This window comes from Oncorhynchus tshawytscha, linkage group LG07 (genome assembly GCF_018296145.1).
Source record: "Oncorhynchus tshawytscha isolate Ot180627B linkage group LG07, Otsh_v2.0, whole genome shotgun sequence".
NCBI classification, from domain to species: Eukaryota; Metazoa; Chordata; class Actinopteri; order Salmoniformes; family Salmonidae; genus Oncorhynchus; species Oncorhynchus tshawytscha.
Genome location: NC_056435.1, coordinates 20,107,074 through 20,125,307, shown reverse-complemented (window position 1 = coordinate 20,125,307; position 18,234 = coordinate 20,107,074). Strand labels below are relative to the sequence as shown.

The 18,234-nt window shown below is 45.2% G+C and overlaps 1 protein-coding gene across 12 annotated transcripts in view; it reads left to right on the top strand.

Moving 5' to 3' along the window:
* LOC112254118 (chromodomain-helicase-DNA-binding protein 6) overlaps positions 1-18,234 on the top strand; it is a 107,014-nt gene that overhangs the window by 79,202 nt on the left and 9,578 nt on the right. For 11 of the 12 annotated variants that reach the window (XR_006083711.1, XR_006083712.1, XM_024426360.2 and 8 more), the window contains 15 exons: positions 1,388-1,567; positions 2,227-2,337; positions 4,561-4,763; positions 7,691-7,890; positions 8,353-8,512; positions 8,825-8,914; positions 9,154-9,257; positions 9,620-9,749; positions 10,030-10,108; positions 10,216-10,270; positions 10,529-10,826; positions 11,264-11,472; positions 12,793-14,799; positions 16,451-16,602; positions 17,929-18,147. Coding sequence is in view for 10 of the 12 variants with exons in the window: in XM_024426360.2 (XP_024282128.1) it covers positions 1,388-1,567; positions 2,227-2,337; positions 4,561-4,763; positions 7,691-7,890; positions 8,353-8,512; positions 8,825-8,914; positions 9,154-9,257; positions 9,620-9,749; positions 10,030-10,108; positions 10,216-10,270; positions 10,529-10,826; positions 11,264-11,472; positions 12,793-14,799; positions 16,451-16,602; positions 17,929-18,147 (4,197 nt within the window). In the remaining 2 variants the exon portion in view is untranslated. The remainder of the gene's footprint in view (positions 1-1,387; positions 1,568-2,226; positions 2,338-4,560; positions 4,764-7,690; positions 7,891-8,352; positions 8,513-8,824; positions 8,915-9,153; positions 9,258-9,619; positions 9,750-10,029; positions 10,109-10,215; positions 10,271-10,528; positions 10,827-11,263; positions 11,473-12,792; positions 14,800-16,450; positions 16,603-17,928; positions 18,148-18,234) is intronic. The other variant, XM_024426359.2, reaches the window with a different exon arrangement.

Here is an 18,234-nt window from a genome sequence, read left to right as displayed (position 1 = left end):
GTTAACCTGCATTTCCCCCTAGCAGAGATTTTTTGCATATTTCAGTTGTAACAACAAAAAAGTATCAACTTTTTTGCGGCCTCACCAGTTTGCATCCCTGAAAAAATGTGGAAATAGTTAGTATCTGTACTTTACTATTTATATTTTTGACTACTTTTATTTCACTACATTCCTAAATGTAGTGTACTCTTTACTCCATACGTTTTCCCTGACACCCAAAAGTACTCGATACATTTCGAATGCTTTGCAGGACAGGAAAATGGTCCAATTCACACACATCGAAAACATCCCGTGGTCATCCCTTCTGCCTCTTATCTGGCACAAATGCTTAGTTTGTAAATGATGTCTGAGTGTTGGAGTGTGCCCCTGGCTATCTGTAAATTTAAAAAACAAGAGAATCGTGCCTTCTGGTTTGTTTAACATAAGGAATGTGAAATTATTAATATTTTTAACCAAATACTTTATTAAAACTTTTTCTCAAGTATTTTTCTGGGTGACTTTTACTTTTCCTCAAGTATGACAATTGGGTACTTTTTCCACCACTGGTATTAAAGTAGTACAAAGTTTGCTTTTTTTTTGTTGTTTTGTTTCAGGTTATTTTGTTCCCAATATAGAGTAATGGTAAATAATTTGTCATTTTGGAGTCACTTATTGTCAATAAAATTACAATGTTTCTAAACACTTCTACATTCATGTGGATGCTAACATGTTTACGGATAATCCTGAAGGAATCGTGAATAATGATGAGTGAGAAAGTTAGATGCACAAATATCATACCCCCAAGACATGTTAACCTCTCACTATTACAATAAGACTTTTTTTTTTCAGGGGGATGATTTTTGTGGGCCTAACTTTTTCACTCATCATTATTCACGATGTATTCAGGATTATGTGTAATCATAGTAGCATCCACATTCATGTAGAAGTGTATAGAGATTATATTATAATTTATAAATAAAAATGTGTAGCTCACTTGTGTATCACCTTCACAGAGTAATCTTTGAGATTTCTATGGCCATCCACACTCCCTCTCAATGCTTTTGTTGCCGGTTTAGCAGTACAACACAAACAGTTGTCAGTGGTCATGCTAAACATGTCCCTTTGGACTATCCTGGTTTTGTACACCTACACACTTTTTTATAAAACTTTTAACCATCTAATTCAGGAAATAAATTAATTATTCTATTCAGGGACTAAACTGAAAGTACCAGTTCCTATTCCACTTTTTGTAATTGAAAAGCATTATAAGGAGTATTTGAGTTTAGCTCAGTTAAATGACTGAATTGAAATGGAATTGACCCCAAACCTGATCTGTAATTGGGTCCAGCTGATCTGAGAGCTGTTGCTATGGCTGCCAACTAACGGGGGGGGGCATGGTGTCCTAAAGGCGCAGCAGATGACCAAGATTGAGGTGGAGGACCTGCTGAGGAAGGGGGCGTATGGCGCACTGATGGATGAGGAGGACGAGGGCTCCAAGTTTTGCGAGGAGGACATCGACCAGATCTTGCAGCGCCGCACCCAAACTATCACCATCGAGACAGAGGGCAAGGGCTCCACCTTCGCCAAGGTTAACACTGATCCTTATATCCTTGACCTCTTAACCCCTGACCCTAATATCCAGACTGTCAATATCAAGACGGTAGGCAACCCCAACCTTTATACCTCTGACCTCTAACCCCTGACTAATACCCAGAACATCACCATCCAGACAGAGGGTAAGGGCTCCATCTTCGCCAAGGTAAACCCTTATACCTCAGACCATTAACCCCTGACCCATATCTTCACCATCACCATCCTGACAGAGCTCCACATTTGCCAAGGGTAACTCAATTATAAACCTTACCCTTCAACCTTAGTCTTTTACTTTGCTGGATGGTGATGGTTTGAGATTTGATTACATTGTGCTCAACTACAATGAGGAAATTTAAGTTTGAGTGTCAAGGGTTTTACCTTTGCCAAGGTAAACTCTACCCCTCCCTTATAGATTAAACCTTAATCCTAAAACTATCACAATCCAGGTAGTCTGTAACTATTGGAAGAATGACATGTTAGCCAGTCACCACAAGTTTCAGTTTCCCCTGAGTGGGTGGTGAAAGGGAGATGCAACGCTCACCAACGTCTGATTTCACGCCTTAACAGCTTTCTCAGCACATCTGTGTATGTTACTCGCATAGATCCAGTCAGGTTGATGTGTGTGCACGCTTTTGTTTTCCTTGTCATTTCCAGGCCAGCTTTGTGTCTTCTGGAAACAGAACTGACATTTCCCTGGACGATCCCAACTTCTGGCAGAAATGGGCCAAAATAACCGAGCTGGAGATTGACTCCAAAGCAGAGAAGGTAAGGGGAAGGGAGGGGAACTAGGGAAGGGCACTATGGGGCTACCGGTTGTCCCTGACCAGTTATCCCTGACTATGGGGCTCCATGGTGTTGGAGGGACTCCAGAAATATCCGGTCCCGCATGTCCCTGCAGATCACTTCGAATGCGGGCTAGAAAAGAAGGGGGAAGAGGCCTTGCGAAACAGTTTAAATATTTGGCACTCGTCACTCTGTCGAAGAGATGTGTTGCATTAATGAGTGAGGAAAAAGCAACATGCGAAGCAGAGGGAGGAGGAGAGGCTGCAGTTTAATTAATTCTGTGTGGTGTGTATTACAGCTTGCTCTGTGTGTGTGTTAGTGTGCTGCATATGTATTTTGTGCCCCAGAGAGGGGTGTGTGTGTGTGTGTGTGTACAGTTGACGTCGGAAGTTTATGAACACCTTAACCAAATACATTTAAACTGTTTTTCACAATTCCAGATATTTAATCCTAGTAAAAATTCCCTGTTTTAGGTCAGTTAGGATTACCACTTAATTTTAAGAATGTGAAATGTCAGAATAATAATAGAGAATTATTATTATTTATTTTTTCTTTCATCACATTCCCAGTGGGTCAGAGGTTTAGATACACTCAATTAGTATTTGGTAGAATTTCCTTTAAATTGTTTAACTTGCGTCAAATGTTTTGGGTATCCTTCCAGAAGCTTCTCACAATAAGTTGGCCCATTCCTCCTGACAGAGCTGTAACTGAGTCAGGTTTGTAGGCCGCCTTGCTCGCACCCGCTTTTTCAATTCTGCCCAAAAATGTTCTATATGATTGAGGTCAGAGCTTTGTGATGGCCACTCCATACCTTGACTTTGTTGGCCATTTTGCCACAACTTTGAAGTATGCTTGGGGTCATCGTCCATTTGGAAGACCCATTTGCGATCAAGTTTTAACTTCCTGACTGATGTCCTGAGATGTTGCTTCAATTATATCCACATAATTTTCTATTTTGTGAAGTGCACCAGTCCCTCCTGCAGCAAAGCACCCCCACAATATGATGCTGCCACCCCCATTCTTCGGCTTGCAAGCATCTCCCTTTTACCTCCTTTTCCCCTTTTCTTCCAGATGGTCATTATGGCCAAACAGTTCTATTTTTGTTTCATCAGACCAGAGGACATTTCTCCAAAAAGTACGATCTTTGTCCCCATGTGCAGTTGCAAACCATAGTCTGGCTTTTTATGGCGGTTTTGGAAGTTGCGTCTTCCTTGCTGAGCCGCCTTTCAGGTTATGTCGATATAGGATTGGTTTTACTGTGGATATAGATACTTTTGTACCTGTTTCCTCCAGCATCTTCACAAGGTCCTTTGCTGTTGTTCTGGGATTGATTTGCACTTTTTGCACCAAAGTATGTTCTTCTCTAGGAGACAGAATACGTCTCCTTCCAGAGCGGTATGACGGCTGCGCGGTCCCATGGTGTTTATACGTGCTCACTGTTGTTTGTACAGATGAACTTGGTACCTTCAGGCGTTTGGAATTTGCTCCCAAGGATGAACCAGACTTGTGGAGGTCTACACATTTTTTTATGAGGTCTTGACTGATTTCTTTTGATTTCCCCATGATGTCAAGCAAGGAGGCACTGAGTTTGAAGGTAGGCCTTGAAACACGTCCACAGGTACACCTCCAATAGGCTAATTGACATCATTTGAGTCAATCAGAAGCTTCTAAAGCCATGATATCATTTTCCGGAAAATTCCAAGCTGTATAAATGCACAGTCAACTTAGTGTATGTAAAATTCTGACTCACTGAAATTGTGATACAGTGAATTATAAGTAAAATAATCTGTCTGTAAACAATTGTTGGAAAAATGACTTGTCATCCACAAAGCCGATGTCTTAACCGACTTGCCAAAACTATAGTTTTTTTAACAAGAAATTTATGGAGTGGTTGAAAAACGAGTTTTAATGACTCCAACCTAAGTGAATGTAATCTTCCGACTTCAACTGTATGTTAGTAATGTATGTTTTTTGGGGCCTGAGTATGTGGTTTTAGCAGTTTGTGTACACTTATGTATAGGCCTACATCTTGACTTTTCTGCGCATGGATTTGTTTGGCATCCGTACACAGTATGGCATGTTTTTGGGGTGTGTGTACTGTGCTGTGCATGGGTTCATATAATGTCTGTTTGGCTAGATGAACTGTGTGTCCATAAAACCTGCAGTAAAACCTGAATATGAACTACCACCCCCTCTCCCTCACAGGAAAGCCTGGTGATTGATACACCTCGTGTGAGGAAGCAGACTCGTCACTACAACTCGTTCGAAGACGACGAGCTGATGGAGTTCTCTGAGCTGGACAGCGACTCAGAAGAGAGGCCCTGTCGCACCCGCCGCTTCAGCGAGAGGAACAGACGCTACCTCCGTGCCGAATGCTTCCGCGTCGAGAAGAACCTGCTCATATTCGGGTTATTTTATCACATCTAACATTCCCCAGTCACACTTTCAATGTGCCATACTGTAATTATTATTATTATTATTAATTATTATTGTGAAATGTAAGTGCTCTCTCACTGGCGTAAGTACCCTCAAATTGTACCTTAGTCAGCACTCTTACTGGCTACCGCGGAGTTAGTGGGCCAGTGTTGAGTAACCCCCAGTCAGTACCATTTATTTGACATATTCCGGGACTGGCACAATTGATTCAATTGGTCAACTAATCACCAAGCCCCTCATTCGTTGAATCAGGTGTGCTAGTTGTGGAATACATCAAATACAGTCCCTGCCAAATATATTGGCACCCCTGAACTTATTTTTAAAGGCACAGTACAGTCCAAAACGTGATTTTTTTTGTGTTTTATCTGTTTTGTCCAGCTCTTTTATTGTAAGAGCTGTTAGAAAAGAACACCTGAAATGTCAGCCTGTTTTGGTGGGATGGAGTTTTGACCCATAGAAAAGAGGGTTCCAAACCACTGCCAATAATGGGTCGTTTTCAGTTTTCCCCTCCCCGCTCAGTACTTAATTGTTACCCCGAAATGATTTGATATGGAGATCAAAATGGCTACATTGGACCTTTTTTAAAGAATCCCCGATTTCTTCTAAAATAAGTTGGGAAAAAAAGTTTGGTCACCACACCTTGTTAGGGGATTTTAAACATTGCAGAAACAATTATATTTTATTTTACCTTAAGTTAGAAAAATAAAGAAATGGGAAAAATTATTGGCACCCTGAAGCTAGTACACAGCCTTTGCCCAAGATATTTGCAGACAAACACTTCTTGTAGCCATCAATGATTGTGCTGCAATTTGGCCCACTCTTCAGCAGTAAACTGCTGTAATTCTTCTATGTCTGAGTGGTTCCCTCCACCAACTGCTATTTTCAGATCTGTCCATAGCATTGGTGGTCGGTGCCGTTTAAGATGAGGGAAGACGATTATCATTTTTAATGAGAATGACCTTATTTCTATTACAGCATATTGGATGACTGTCATTCATATTCCATTCACCAAGCTCAATGTAACAACAGGTTTAGGCTACTACATAATACTCAAATTTTCCTTATACCCATTATGAGGTTGCTACAACCTAGCCTATGAATGGAAGTTTAGAACATAGGTGCAAATGTCGAAATGTGTGAAATTAAGTTGACAGAAAGTGACACATTCAATAACGCCTTGCACACTCTTGCCTGCATACAGCTGATCTAGGGCGTAATTATTAGTCCAATATTTGCAAACGAGTTTCTATTGGATAAATTCAGGTATGTTTATCCCCGCTTCGTTCCGTTTGCTTCTGTTTTAAGAAATTCTTAAACATAATCGGTGGAATGTATACACCTCGGATCACACGCAAACTTTCATAGCAGTCTTACAAACAGCATGATCACTTTGATCGTTGTAGCTATAATTCCTTCTCGCGTCTATGAGCGCTCCGTTCACCTTTTCCCTTCACTTGCGGACTTCAGTGCACACCAACGGTCTGTGACCAGGCAAAAATACCTTTCCAAGCCAAACCTTCATATCATTACCGCTAACCACTACACACAGCCTACATAGTTGTCACCATTATTAGTTAACATCATAGTCTACATAGCTACTAGAACTAACGCGTTAGTAAACCCACTATAATCTTGCAGTACAGTCAGCAAGCAGTTTAGCAGTTACACCTGCAGGCCCTAAGCTTACCTTGGAAGAGTTCCTGTGTTGGATAGCCAGCTAGCTAACAGCCCTCTATGTTTGAGCCGGGTGCTTGAGTAGACTAAACTAGCTGCTTTCGCTAGCTAAGTGAAAGTAAAATAAGAAATAAAACAAAATATAGCTGCCGCCCTCTTGCTTCATTTTTTAAGAAATTAATTTGTTCAAAACTGTTCAACTATTGTCTTTCTCTCTTTTGAGTCAACTCCTCATCACTCACCAGCATTATCAAACTTCCCCATATTTGATTGTAGGGAGGGTGTTATTTTCATTGAATGCTTCATTTGGTCATCGGCAGCTGATCTGTATTGCCAAAGAGCTCTAATTATGTTTCATTGGTCCACATACATTTTTTCCCAGGATTTAGGCTTGTTTAGGTGGGTTTTGAGAAGTTCAATCAGGATATATCTTCTCCTTCATTTGTGGGTTCTTCCTATAACCAACAACCAAATTTAAGCTTTCAAAGAAATGAACACCCTCCCTACAATCAAACATGGGGAAGTTCGATAATGCTGTGGGGTTGCTTTGCTGCCTCTCGTACTGGGGGTCTTGAAAGTCTACAATACCTCATGATATCTGCAGATTATAAATGTTTTTTGGAGTGCAATGTTCAGCCCAGTGTCCAAAAACTAAGTCTATGTTGAAGGTTGGTCTTCTAGCAGGACAAACTAAACACACATCAGAAGCACACTTGAATGGTTCAAGAAGAAGCACTGGACTGTTCTTGAGTGACCAGCAAAGAGTCCAGATCTGAATCACATCCATAACCTATGGCAAGAGCTGAAAACAGCAGTTGGTGGAGGGCACCCCTCAAACATTGATGAATTAGAGAAGTTTGCTGCTTAAAAGTGGGCCAGAAATGCAGGCTCTGCAGCCAGGTACTAGCTCCGGGGTGCCAGTAATTTTGTCCATTTGTCTTCATTTTCAAAAGTAAAATTGTAAGCAATTTTGAAAACTTTTTTTTTAGAAGAAATATGGAATTCTTTAAGAAAAGTGCAAGGGTGCCAATATGGTTGGCTGCAACTGTATGTGACACTGGCTGGGGGTATTTAAGGAGAGGTGGGAACTCGATGAGAGCCTACTGCAGTAGGCTACATTAGAGTACAGATTTATTTATTGTATCCCAGCGACTCTTGACACTTTTTTTTGTGGTGTATCTGTGCTCATGCCACCCGCTCCATCTCTCTGCGTGTGTCCACACAGCTGGGGTCGCTGGAAGGACATCCTAACTCACGGGCGCTTCAAGTGGCAACTGGCTGAGCATGACATGGAGGTGCTTTGCCGGGCACTGCTGGTCTACTGTGTGCGTCACTACATGGGCGATGACAAGATCAAGAGCTTTATCTGGGACCTCATCACACCTGCCAAGGATGGCCATAAACAAGACCTGCAGAACCATTCTGGTGAGAGATTCACTTACATCCCCTCCAAACAAGCTGCCATTCACTCATATGGCTGTGTGGAGGAAAGAGGACTGGCAAAATGGCTAGTTATGTTGACAACACTCAAATTAATAATCAAGGTCTAAAAAGCAACTCGTAGCGCCAGAGTTTCTCATTGTGGTCTATAAAGCAGATTCCTGACTGAATGGCCCCTGGGGGCTTGAACCCATGCTCAGCATCTTGTACTACTCGTACTACATCTTGTATCGACTCTTATCTATCCCTTAACAATTAAGTTTAAACAAAAAAAAGCCATCCTCACCTTTTGTTAATTTGAGTGCTTTGATGACTCCAAATAACTGTAGCCATAGCTCCAACTCTGATCCCCAATATGTGCTTTAATGTGGACTGGTGTGCTGCTGATGATTGCTTGTTGTACGATGATTGCTTGGTATTGCTCAAACAATATCTTTCCACAAGCAGGCCTGTCCGCCCCGGTGCCCAGGGGACGCAAGGGTAAGAAGCTAAAGAACCAGCTGAGCATGCCCGAGATGAAGCATGCAGACTGGCTTGTCAACTGCAACCCAGAGGTAGTGCTACAGGACGACAGCTACAAGAAACACCTCAAGCAGCACTGCAACAAGTGAGTCCCCATTACTCACAATTCACCTTCAGCTGTTGGTGAACCTCGTCATGCTCTCCTCTGACTAATAGGATTCCTAAGGTTGTTAAATCTACAAAGTCGAGCTTGAAAAGAAACGTACAGAATCTAGATTGTTTGACATGATGATTTGAAGTGCTGAAGCCAAGGGTGTTTTATGCTAGATTTACTTTGCATTTGCTCTTTTTTTAAAGTTTTATGTTTTAGCTTCCTGAAAAAACTTTGCACCTGGTAAAACAGTTGCTGTGTCCAATAACAGAACGACGAGTGGTCCATGTGTTGTGTTGTGCCAAGGGTACTTCTGAGGGTGAGGATGCTGTACTACCTCAAGGCGGAGGTCCTGGGAGAAACTGCTGCTCAGTCCCTGGAGGGCATCCATGCCAGGTACAGAGTGGGCACCATGAAGGCACCCATTAATCATGCCACTTCCTATATACACTGATGAACTTGATACATGAAGGGCTAGTTCCTTGAACCCAGGTGATGCCTATTCCTGTACTCAAAAGCACTTTCATTGCAGATTCTCCATTGAGCATGCTTTTTCATCCAGAAGTAGGAGAATATTGTGCGGGAAACCAGCCCAGAGTAAATGGCTGATTTGTTTGTGTGTGTAATCTGTGCAGTAAACTGGAGGTGGCACTCCCTGATATTGACTACATCGAGATCCCAGCAGGCTGGTGGGATGCAGAGGCGGATAAGTCTCTCCTCTTAGGAGTGCACAAACACGGTAATCCTTTAGTCTGGGGTCTCCTGCTTATCAAGGCCCTCATTTGATCAATTCCAAACGATCTTACATCAACCTTGGTCCTAGAGAATTTCAGGGTGTGCAAGTTTGGTTCCAGCACTAAAACACCTGAATCAACTAACCCAAGTCCTGCTGATCAGTCGATTAGCCGAGTCAGGTTTTAAGCCTGTAGCTCGCTCTGTAAATCTTGGATCAGGATTGGTAATTAATGGCCTACCATATATCAGTTATTGGTCATTGATTAATTGGTCATACATTTAAATTGATAGTACATTTAAGTCTAAAGCCACTTCCATCATCACCATCTGCGCTCAGTAACCCTGGCTCCTGGTGTGTGTCCTCAGGGTATGAGCGATACAATGCCATGCGGGCCGACTCAGAGCTATGCTTCTTGGAGCGGGTGGGCATGCCTGACGTCACGGCGCTCTCAGCCGAGCAGAGTGGAGGAGAGGTGGTGGCTGACCTCACTGACAGGCAAGAAACCACCCCCCGCCTTACCGTAGGGCACAAGTCTCATTTTAAAGGATTGATCCCAAAAAAACAGCATACAGTAATATCCACAGTACCAAATCTCAGGTGCTGTGTACAAATGTGAATGTCAACCAATGGCTTTAAGCCCCAAAATTGAATGTATCAGCAATACCTAGATCTAGTTCCCCTAAATATATGAATAAATCCTGAGTGGTCATGCTGAGTCTGGTGATGGAGAAAGTGATTTAAATTTGTGGTCTTTATCTTGATTGTTAATGTTTAGTGCTTGCAAAAGTGATGATGTGAAAGACGATCCTGAATGCAATCAGGAGGAGGGAGGAGTGGAAAAGGTTGATAATAAGGTATTGACTCTCGATTGACTCGGCTAAATGAAAATGAACGATTCAATTATTTAATATCTAAAAAGGTTAAGTTTGTGATGTTGTATCGTCTATTTTTGCTCCAAAAGGATGAAACCAGCTCCAGTAATGATGCAATGGACAAGCATGACAGTGTTGGTCAAGGTGAGTGTTCATCTACCTTTCAGCTTGCATTTTTGCATAAAACACCTTACAAAATGGGGAATCTGTGAGTGCATAAGATTATAGTGGTTTTGCAAACTCCAAGTTCCACCTAGTTCATTTTCTGCAAGTGTTCCTGTGGGTTATTCTACGAGGAAGGTAATGTAATTTTGTCAAAAATATATTTTTCACCTAATTGTAAGAATTTGTCATAAAAAGCATATGATTAACAAGCATAGATCTGATGCTGTTACTTTGCAGACACACTCTCAGTGGAGATGGTCCAGGAGAACTTTGGCCAGGAGGGCATGGAGCTAAAGGGTCGCCCTCTGTGGCCAGCCGGCCCTGCCCTTACGGCCAGGCTACGTCGCCTCATCACGGCCTACCAGCGCTTCATGCGGCGCGAGCCGCTGCGCCACGACTTCCTGCTACCTGAAGGGCTGGGGACGATGTCCTGGCAGCTGGGGGAGGAGATTAGGCGTTGCACGGTGGCCGCCGCCGAACCTGACCCTCTCTTCCTGGAGTGGCAGAGAAGGTGGGTGATGATGTCAGAGCAAAGGTGGGTGATGCCATTGATCCCCTACGTTATGTGCTGCTCGGTCCCGTTCCCTTTCGGTTCCGAGCTCCTTCCCCCCCTCTATGTTCACCGATATGTAAGGCATGGTTATATCAATACGAAGATGTCTCCTGCTAGCTCTCCAATAAGCTAGGTGGAACTATCACTATTTTCCTTTCACAAAACATATCCTTCAAGAGGCTAGAGGAGGAATTGGACTGGTTCATTGTCTATGCCCCTAAGAGATGGTGCATGTCAAAGACCTAATGTAACATTTGGATTAAGATATTTGACTTCAATGGGGAAATGATTTACTGGAACCAGACTGCTTTTGTGTATGATACCCACAACTGACTTGTGGCTTCCGTGTACTGCAGTCACATGTCAGTGCATGCCCCCCTGATCAAAGGTTAATGGTAGGCCTGTGTTTTTGTGAGCAGGTGGACACGGCGTGAGCAAGCAGATTTCTACCGCACCGTGTCGTCGTTCGGTGTGGTGTACGACCCGGAGAAGAAAGCATTCGACTGGAGTCCTTTCCGCTCCTTTGCCCGGTTGGAGAGGAAGACCGACGGGAGCCTGGAGAGATACTTCAGTAGCTTTGTGTCCATGTGCCGCACCGCCTGCAGATTGCCCCCCAGGAAGGACGAAGGTAACGACTCAACAGGAGGCAAAGCAAGAGAGCTTGCCCTTAAAGGTGCAATAAGAAGGGAATAACCGGAAATTAGGAATCCTCCAACCAGGATTTCTGGATAACCTCAGAATTTTTGGAAAGTTACCAGAATTTGTCACCCTAGGGAATGCCATAATGTACACTGAACAAAAATATAAATGCAACATGTAAAGTGCTGAGGAGTATTTCTGTTTGTAATAAAGGCCTTTTGTGGGGAAAAACTCAATTCTAGTTGGCTGGGACTGGTTCCCCAGTGGGTGGGCCTGCCTCCCACGTGTATGGTCACCTATATTATAAACAAATAATCTGAACTAAAAACTCTACACTTTGGAACTTCTGTGCGTCCTTGACCATCGCTAATCAATATCCAGAAACTACACACATTCTCTCTTTTGTGGCATCAATGTGAGGGTTTATGTTGTTGCAGTAGTCTAGTGGTGTGGGGATAATGACAAGTGTACCTGGTCTCAGTTGGGTTCGCACTGCACAAAAAATTAAGCAAACTGGAAATGGGCTTTTTTAAACCTTTTTATTTAACTAGGCAAGCCAGTTAATTAAGAACAAATATTTATTTTACAATGACTGCCTATCCTGGCCAAACCCAAACCGGAAGACGCAGGGCTAATTGTGCACCGCCCTATGGGACTCCCAATCACGGCCGGTAGTGATACAACCTGGAATTGAACCAGGGTCTGTAGTGACCCCTCTAGCACTGAGATGCAATGCCTTAGACCACTGCACCACTCGGGCTGAAAGGGACCAATTTTCACGCTAATTGTTCGTCCCAAATCTAGCATGGAGTCATTGGATTTGTAGTGTTATGCTGACGTTGCCTCCCTTCCGTGGCACGTGTTTCTTGGCAACCACCCTGCACTTGCCACTTGCTCCCTCTGACTAAAGCCAGTGAGAAACTTGCTTGCGTACTTTTTAAAATTAAACTAAATAAATACTGCACTCTGAACCACAAAACGTATTTACTGTATTCAAGATAGTGTAGTTAGACAAAGCAAGGAAAGTAATTACGTGATGTATTTTTATTGGGATTTGCAACTGTTGTTGGTTAGTAATGCGTCCTGCAACCTTCTAAAACGACTTACTCAGCCTTTAACAATCGTCTCTGCCAAAGGAATGTGTCTTAAAGGGATAGTTCACTATTTAGCTTATTTTAGCTGTGCTTTGAAAAGCATGGTGGTAGATTTGACATGATTAGCATTATTTATACTGTACTAGTGACATTGCAATGGTGTGATTTTTAATTATACTGTTTATACGAAAGTAAGCCGTCCATCTGTCTGTCAGGGCCTCTGGACCACAACCTGTTTGTGGAGCCCATCACAGAGGAGCGAGCAGCACGTACCCTCTACCGCATCGAGCTGCTGCGCAAGGTCAGGGAGCAGGTGCTGCGCCACCCACTGCTGGGCCCGCGGCTGCAGCTGTGTCAGCCCAGCCTCTACCTGCCTGTGTGGTGGGAGTGTGGCAAGCACGACCGCGACCTCCTGATTGGAGCGGCCCGCCACGGCCTCAGCCGCACTGACTACTACATCCTTAACGACCCGCAGCTATCTTTTCTGGAGGCCCACCGCAACTACGTCCAGAAGGAGAATCACCAGGGCTACCAACCCAGTGTGCACCACGCAGGCATGGCCCCCTCACCGCACCACCACCCCTGCTGCATCTATGAGACAGGCCTCGGCCAATGCCACTCTCCCCAGCCGCCGGAGTACGGTCACCAAGCCATCCCCTCCTCTTCGATCCACTTCCATTCTCACCCGAACGTCCACAGTCACCCGCCAGAGATGGTGGGCACGGGCCCCAGTGGCAGCCTAGGTATGGTGTCTGGGCCAAGGGAGGGCTTCCTGGTTTGCCCCCCTCTGGATGAGTCATTGGAACTGGCATCACTGCAGCATGAGGGCCTGGCCTCAGATTCCCTCCATGGCAAGTCTACCAAGGAGGCATTCAACGGGTTCCCCTTCAACTCAGCTCAGGGCGGCCAGAGCATGCTCAACTCGTATGGTGTGCAGGGGGAGCTGACCAGCGAGCAGTCGGCCGACATGGACCCGATCATCTCAGGCAAGCTGCGCAGCGACGTGCTGGTGGGCTCCTCGGAAGAGAATGTCCTTATGGCCCCCTTGCTGGAGCTGGAACAGGAGCTGCAGGCGCCCTGGGAGAGCACTGACCACACAGGCACAGCAGATGTCGTTGGCATGTTCAACGAGGCCGACCCCATCCTGGGGGCACCAGCCCTTGATACAGAGTTCCTGGACACAGAGGAGCAGCCAGGAGACGGGGGAAGGGAGGACGGAGCAGGGGAAGTGCTTGACGACTGCCTAGGTATACCCTCATCCCGGAGCGACCCAGGGGAGCCGCTGCCCTCCAGTTTCATGCTGTTCAAGAACATTGACGTGAGCGAGGAAGAGCCTGCTGCAGAGCACACAAACCTCTCCGCCAGCCCCCTTCCTTCCTACACCCCCCCTCCGCACCTGTCGCTGTCCCATATGACCTTGCACCCCCACCACCACAACCAGGGTGATGTCGAGCAGCCAGAGGAAAAGTTGAGTGACTCTGACACTGTCGCCCACGTGCCCAGCCCCGAAGAGCGGGAGGCAGAAAGGGATGTGTCCTTTGAGTTTGACAAAGAGGAGATGTCTGTGGACAGTCCTAGTCTGATGGGGCTGGAGCAGGGCCTGGACACCTCATGTATACCATGCGAGGACACTCTCCAGGAGGAGCCCTGCTATGGGACGGGAATGGGCTCTCCAGTGGAGTCATGTCAGGTGACTCTAGTGAGGCCAGGAGAAGAGACTTTAGAAAGGGACACGCCCTTAGGGCTAGTGGAGGAGGGGCTTCTAGAGGGACAGGCTGAAGAACCCTTGGAGATATCGCCCAAGGATTCCCAGGAGGAGGACCCAGTGGATGGTCCTCTGGAAGACTTCGGTAAAGACAAAGCACCAGAAGGACCATTTACAGGGCCATTGGAGCAGTACGACGTAGAACCAGAAGTGGCCTTCGAGGGGCCTGCCGAAGCAGAGAGCACTTTAAGCGAACACACACTCCCCACTGTTGACGCTACATATACTCTGCCCCCATCCTCCTCAGTCCCCAGGCCCCAGCCTGAGCCACCACTGTCCCCACGTGGGGCTGGAGTGTCACAGATCAAACTTGAGTTCCCTCTGGACCCAGAGAGCTCTGAGAGCAAGTCAGACATACTGGAGCCTGACAGCACTGTCCTCACGCCCAAACTGGAGCAGACAGAGGTGCTGCTGGAAGTAAAGGACAAGATCAAGGAGGAGAGGCCCCAAACTCCAGGTAATGAAGGTAGTTTTACATGCATCCAAAATAGTGATATGAACTGGACAAAAATAAGGTTCTGTCTGTCCTGTCTGTCCTGTCATGCCCTGTCCACACACAGTACCAATCAAAGGTTTGGACACACCTTCTCATTCAAGGGTTTTTCTTTATTTTTTAAAAACTATTTTCTACATTGTAGAATAGTGTTGAAGACATCAAAACTATGAAATAACACATGGAATCATGTAGTAACCAAAAAAGTGTTAAACAAATCAAATGTATTTTAGATTCCTCAAAGTAGCTACCCTTCGCCTTGATGACAGCTTTGCACACTCTTGGCATTCTCTCAACCAGCTTCACCTGGAATGCTTTTCCAACAGTCTTGAAGGAGTTCCCACATATGTTGTGTACTTGTTGGCTGCTTTTCCTTCACTCTGTGGTCCAACTCATCCCAAACCATCTCAATTGGTTTGAGGTCAGGTGATTGTGGAGGCCAGGTCATCTGCTGCAGCAGTTCATCACTCTCCTTCTTGGTCAAATAGCCCTTACACAGCCCGGAGGTGTGTCGGGTCATTGTCCTGAAAACAAATGATAGACCCACTAAGCCCAAACCAGATGGGATGGCGTACCGCTGCAGAATGCTGTGGTAGCCATGCTGGTTAAGTGTGCCTTGAATTCTAAACAATTCACTGACATTCACCAGCAAAGCACCATCACACCTTCACGGTGGGAACCCCATGTGCGTCTCACAAAGACACGGCGGTTGGAACCAAAAATATCAAATTTGGACTCATCATACCAAAGGACAGATTTCCACTTCTCTAATGTCCTTTGCTCGTGTATCTTGGCCGCAAGTCTCTTCTTATTGGTGTTGTTTAGTAGTGATTTCTTTGCAGCAAATCGACCATGGAGGCCTAATTGGGCTGCAATCTGAGGAGCTATTATTCCAATGAACATATCCTGTCCTGTGGCGGTCTTCATGAGAGCCAGTTTCATCATAGCACTTTTTGGTTTTTGGGACTGCACTTGAAGAAACTTTTAAAGTTCTTGAAATGTTTGCGCATTGACTGACCTTCATGTCTTAAAGTAATGATGGACTGTTTCTCTTTGGTTATTTGAGCTTTTCTGGCCAAAATCTTCTGTATACCACCCCTACCTTGTCACAACACAAATGACGCTCAAACACATTAAGAAGGAAAGAAATTCCACAAATTAACTTTTAACAAGGCACACCTGTTAATTGAAATGCATTCCGACTACCTCATGAAGCTGGTTGAGAGAATGCCAAGAGTATTCATCAAGGCAAAGGGTGGCTGCTTTGAAGAATCTCAAAATATATTTTTATTTGTTTTAACTTTTTTGGTTACTACATGATTCCATATGTGTTATTTCATAGTTGATGTCTGCAATGTAGAAAATAGCAAAAATAAAGAGAACCCTTTGAATGAGTAGGTGTGTCCAGACTTTTGATGGGTACTGTATGTATATGTAAAAAAAAAACTCTAGGTAGCCTACAGGTAGACCGCTGTTAAGATGGACTCATGCTGTGGCTTTTGGTTTTAGCGGGCTTCAAACATGTAGCATTGAAAATGACCTTTCTACCACCTTCTCCAGATGCCCTGTAGTTGTGCTCTTGTGTTGTGCACTGAGTCACTGTCTCTCTCCACAGTCTCTGTAGTGGACAGCTATGTGGAGGTGGCACAGTTTGCCGTCCCCATGTCCATGTGTGAGATGCCTGACAGTCTGCAGGACGCGCGGGAGCCCACCATCGCCCAGCTGCTGCAGGAAAAAGCCCTCTACTCCTTCTCCGAGTGGCCAAAGGTATGGTACATGGCGAGTTGACCTGCCAACTGCCTTGAAAAGTTTCCATTTCATGTTAGCCCAGGGGAATTGGTTGACACTATCTGATTAGAGTATAACAATTTCTCTCCCAAAATCAGATTTTCAAACTAATCCTTAGACATATTTCCATAACCTTATGTTTAATTAAGACCAAAAGCTGACACCCCTTCAAATTCGTAGATTTGGCTATTTCGGCCACACCGTTGCTGACAAGTGTATAAAATTGAGCACACAGCCATGCAATCTCCATTGACAAACATTGGCAGTAGAATGGCCTTACAGAAGAATGGCACAGTCATCGGAAGCCACCTTTCCAACAAGTCAGTTTGTCAAATGTCTTCCCTGCTAGAGCCACACAAGCTCACAGAACCGGACCGCCGAGTGCTGCAGCGCGTAGCGTGTAAAAATGGTCTGTCGTGGGTTGCAACACTCACTACCGAGTTCCTAACGGCCTCTGGAAGCAACATCAGCACAAGAACTGTTCGTCGGGTGCTTCATGAAATGGGTTTCCATGGCCGAGCGCAATTCCATGCGTCGGCTGGAGTGGTGTAAAGCTCGCCGCCGTTTGACTGGAGCAGAGCATTCTCTGGAGTGATGTCTCTTACTTCACCATCTGGCAGTTTGATGGACGAATCTAGGTTTGGTGGATGCCTGGAGAACGCAACCTGCCCAAATGTATAGTGCGAACTGTAAAGTTTGGTGGATGAAGAATCATGGTCTGGGGCTGTTATTCATGGTTTGGGCTAGGCCCCTTCCTTCCAGTGAAGGGAAGTGTTAACGCTACAGCATGCAATGACATTCTAGACAATTCTGTGCATCTAGCTTTGTGGCAACAGTTTAGGGAAGGCCCTTTCCTGTTTCAGCATGACAATGCCCCCGTGCCCAAACCAAGGTCCATACATAAATGGTTTGTCGAGATCGGTGTGGAATAACTTGACTGGCCTGTACAGAGCCCTGACCTCAACCCCATCAAACACCTTTGGGATGAATTGGAACGCCGACTGAGCCAGGCCTAATCGCCCAACATCAGTTCCCGACCTAACTAATGCTTCCATTCAGCCACAAGAGCCTTCCCAGAAAGCCTTCCCAGAAGAATGGAGGATGTTCTAGCAGCAAAGTGGGGACCACCTCCATGTTAATGCCCAGGGTTTTGGAATGAGACGTTCGATGAGCACGTGTCCACATACCTATGATAATGTAGTGTACATTTTCACGATATAGCCAATTTTGACTTTGCAGCTAGGCCATATACTGGGATCCAGGGGAATAATGCGTGGTGCTTTTTTGTGCTCCTTTCCGTTGCAGGATCGGGTGATCATCAACCGCCTGGACAGCATCTGTCACGCCATCTTGAAGGGGAAGTGGCCCTCCTCCAGCCAGCAGTATGACTCCCCTAGCTCTCTGGCAAACACCTGTGTGCCTAACATTGTGCACCAGAGGGCTGGCTTCATTTCAGCCAGGGTACAGCCATCCCAGAGCCTTAACTTCAACATCCCAGCCCCTCCTGTAACCCGCCTTCCCAAGGTGACTAGCCCATGTTCATCTTCTGTCCCTTCATAACCATCGTTGTTGAAATCCTTCTTTTGTGACGTTTTTGTGGATATTCGCCAG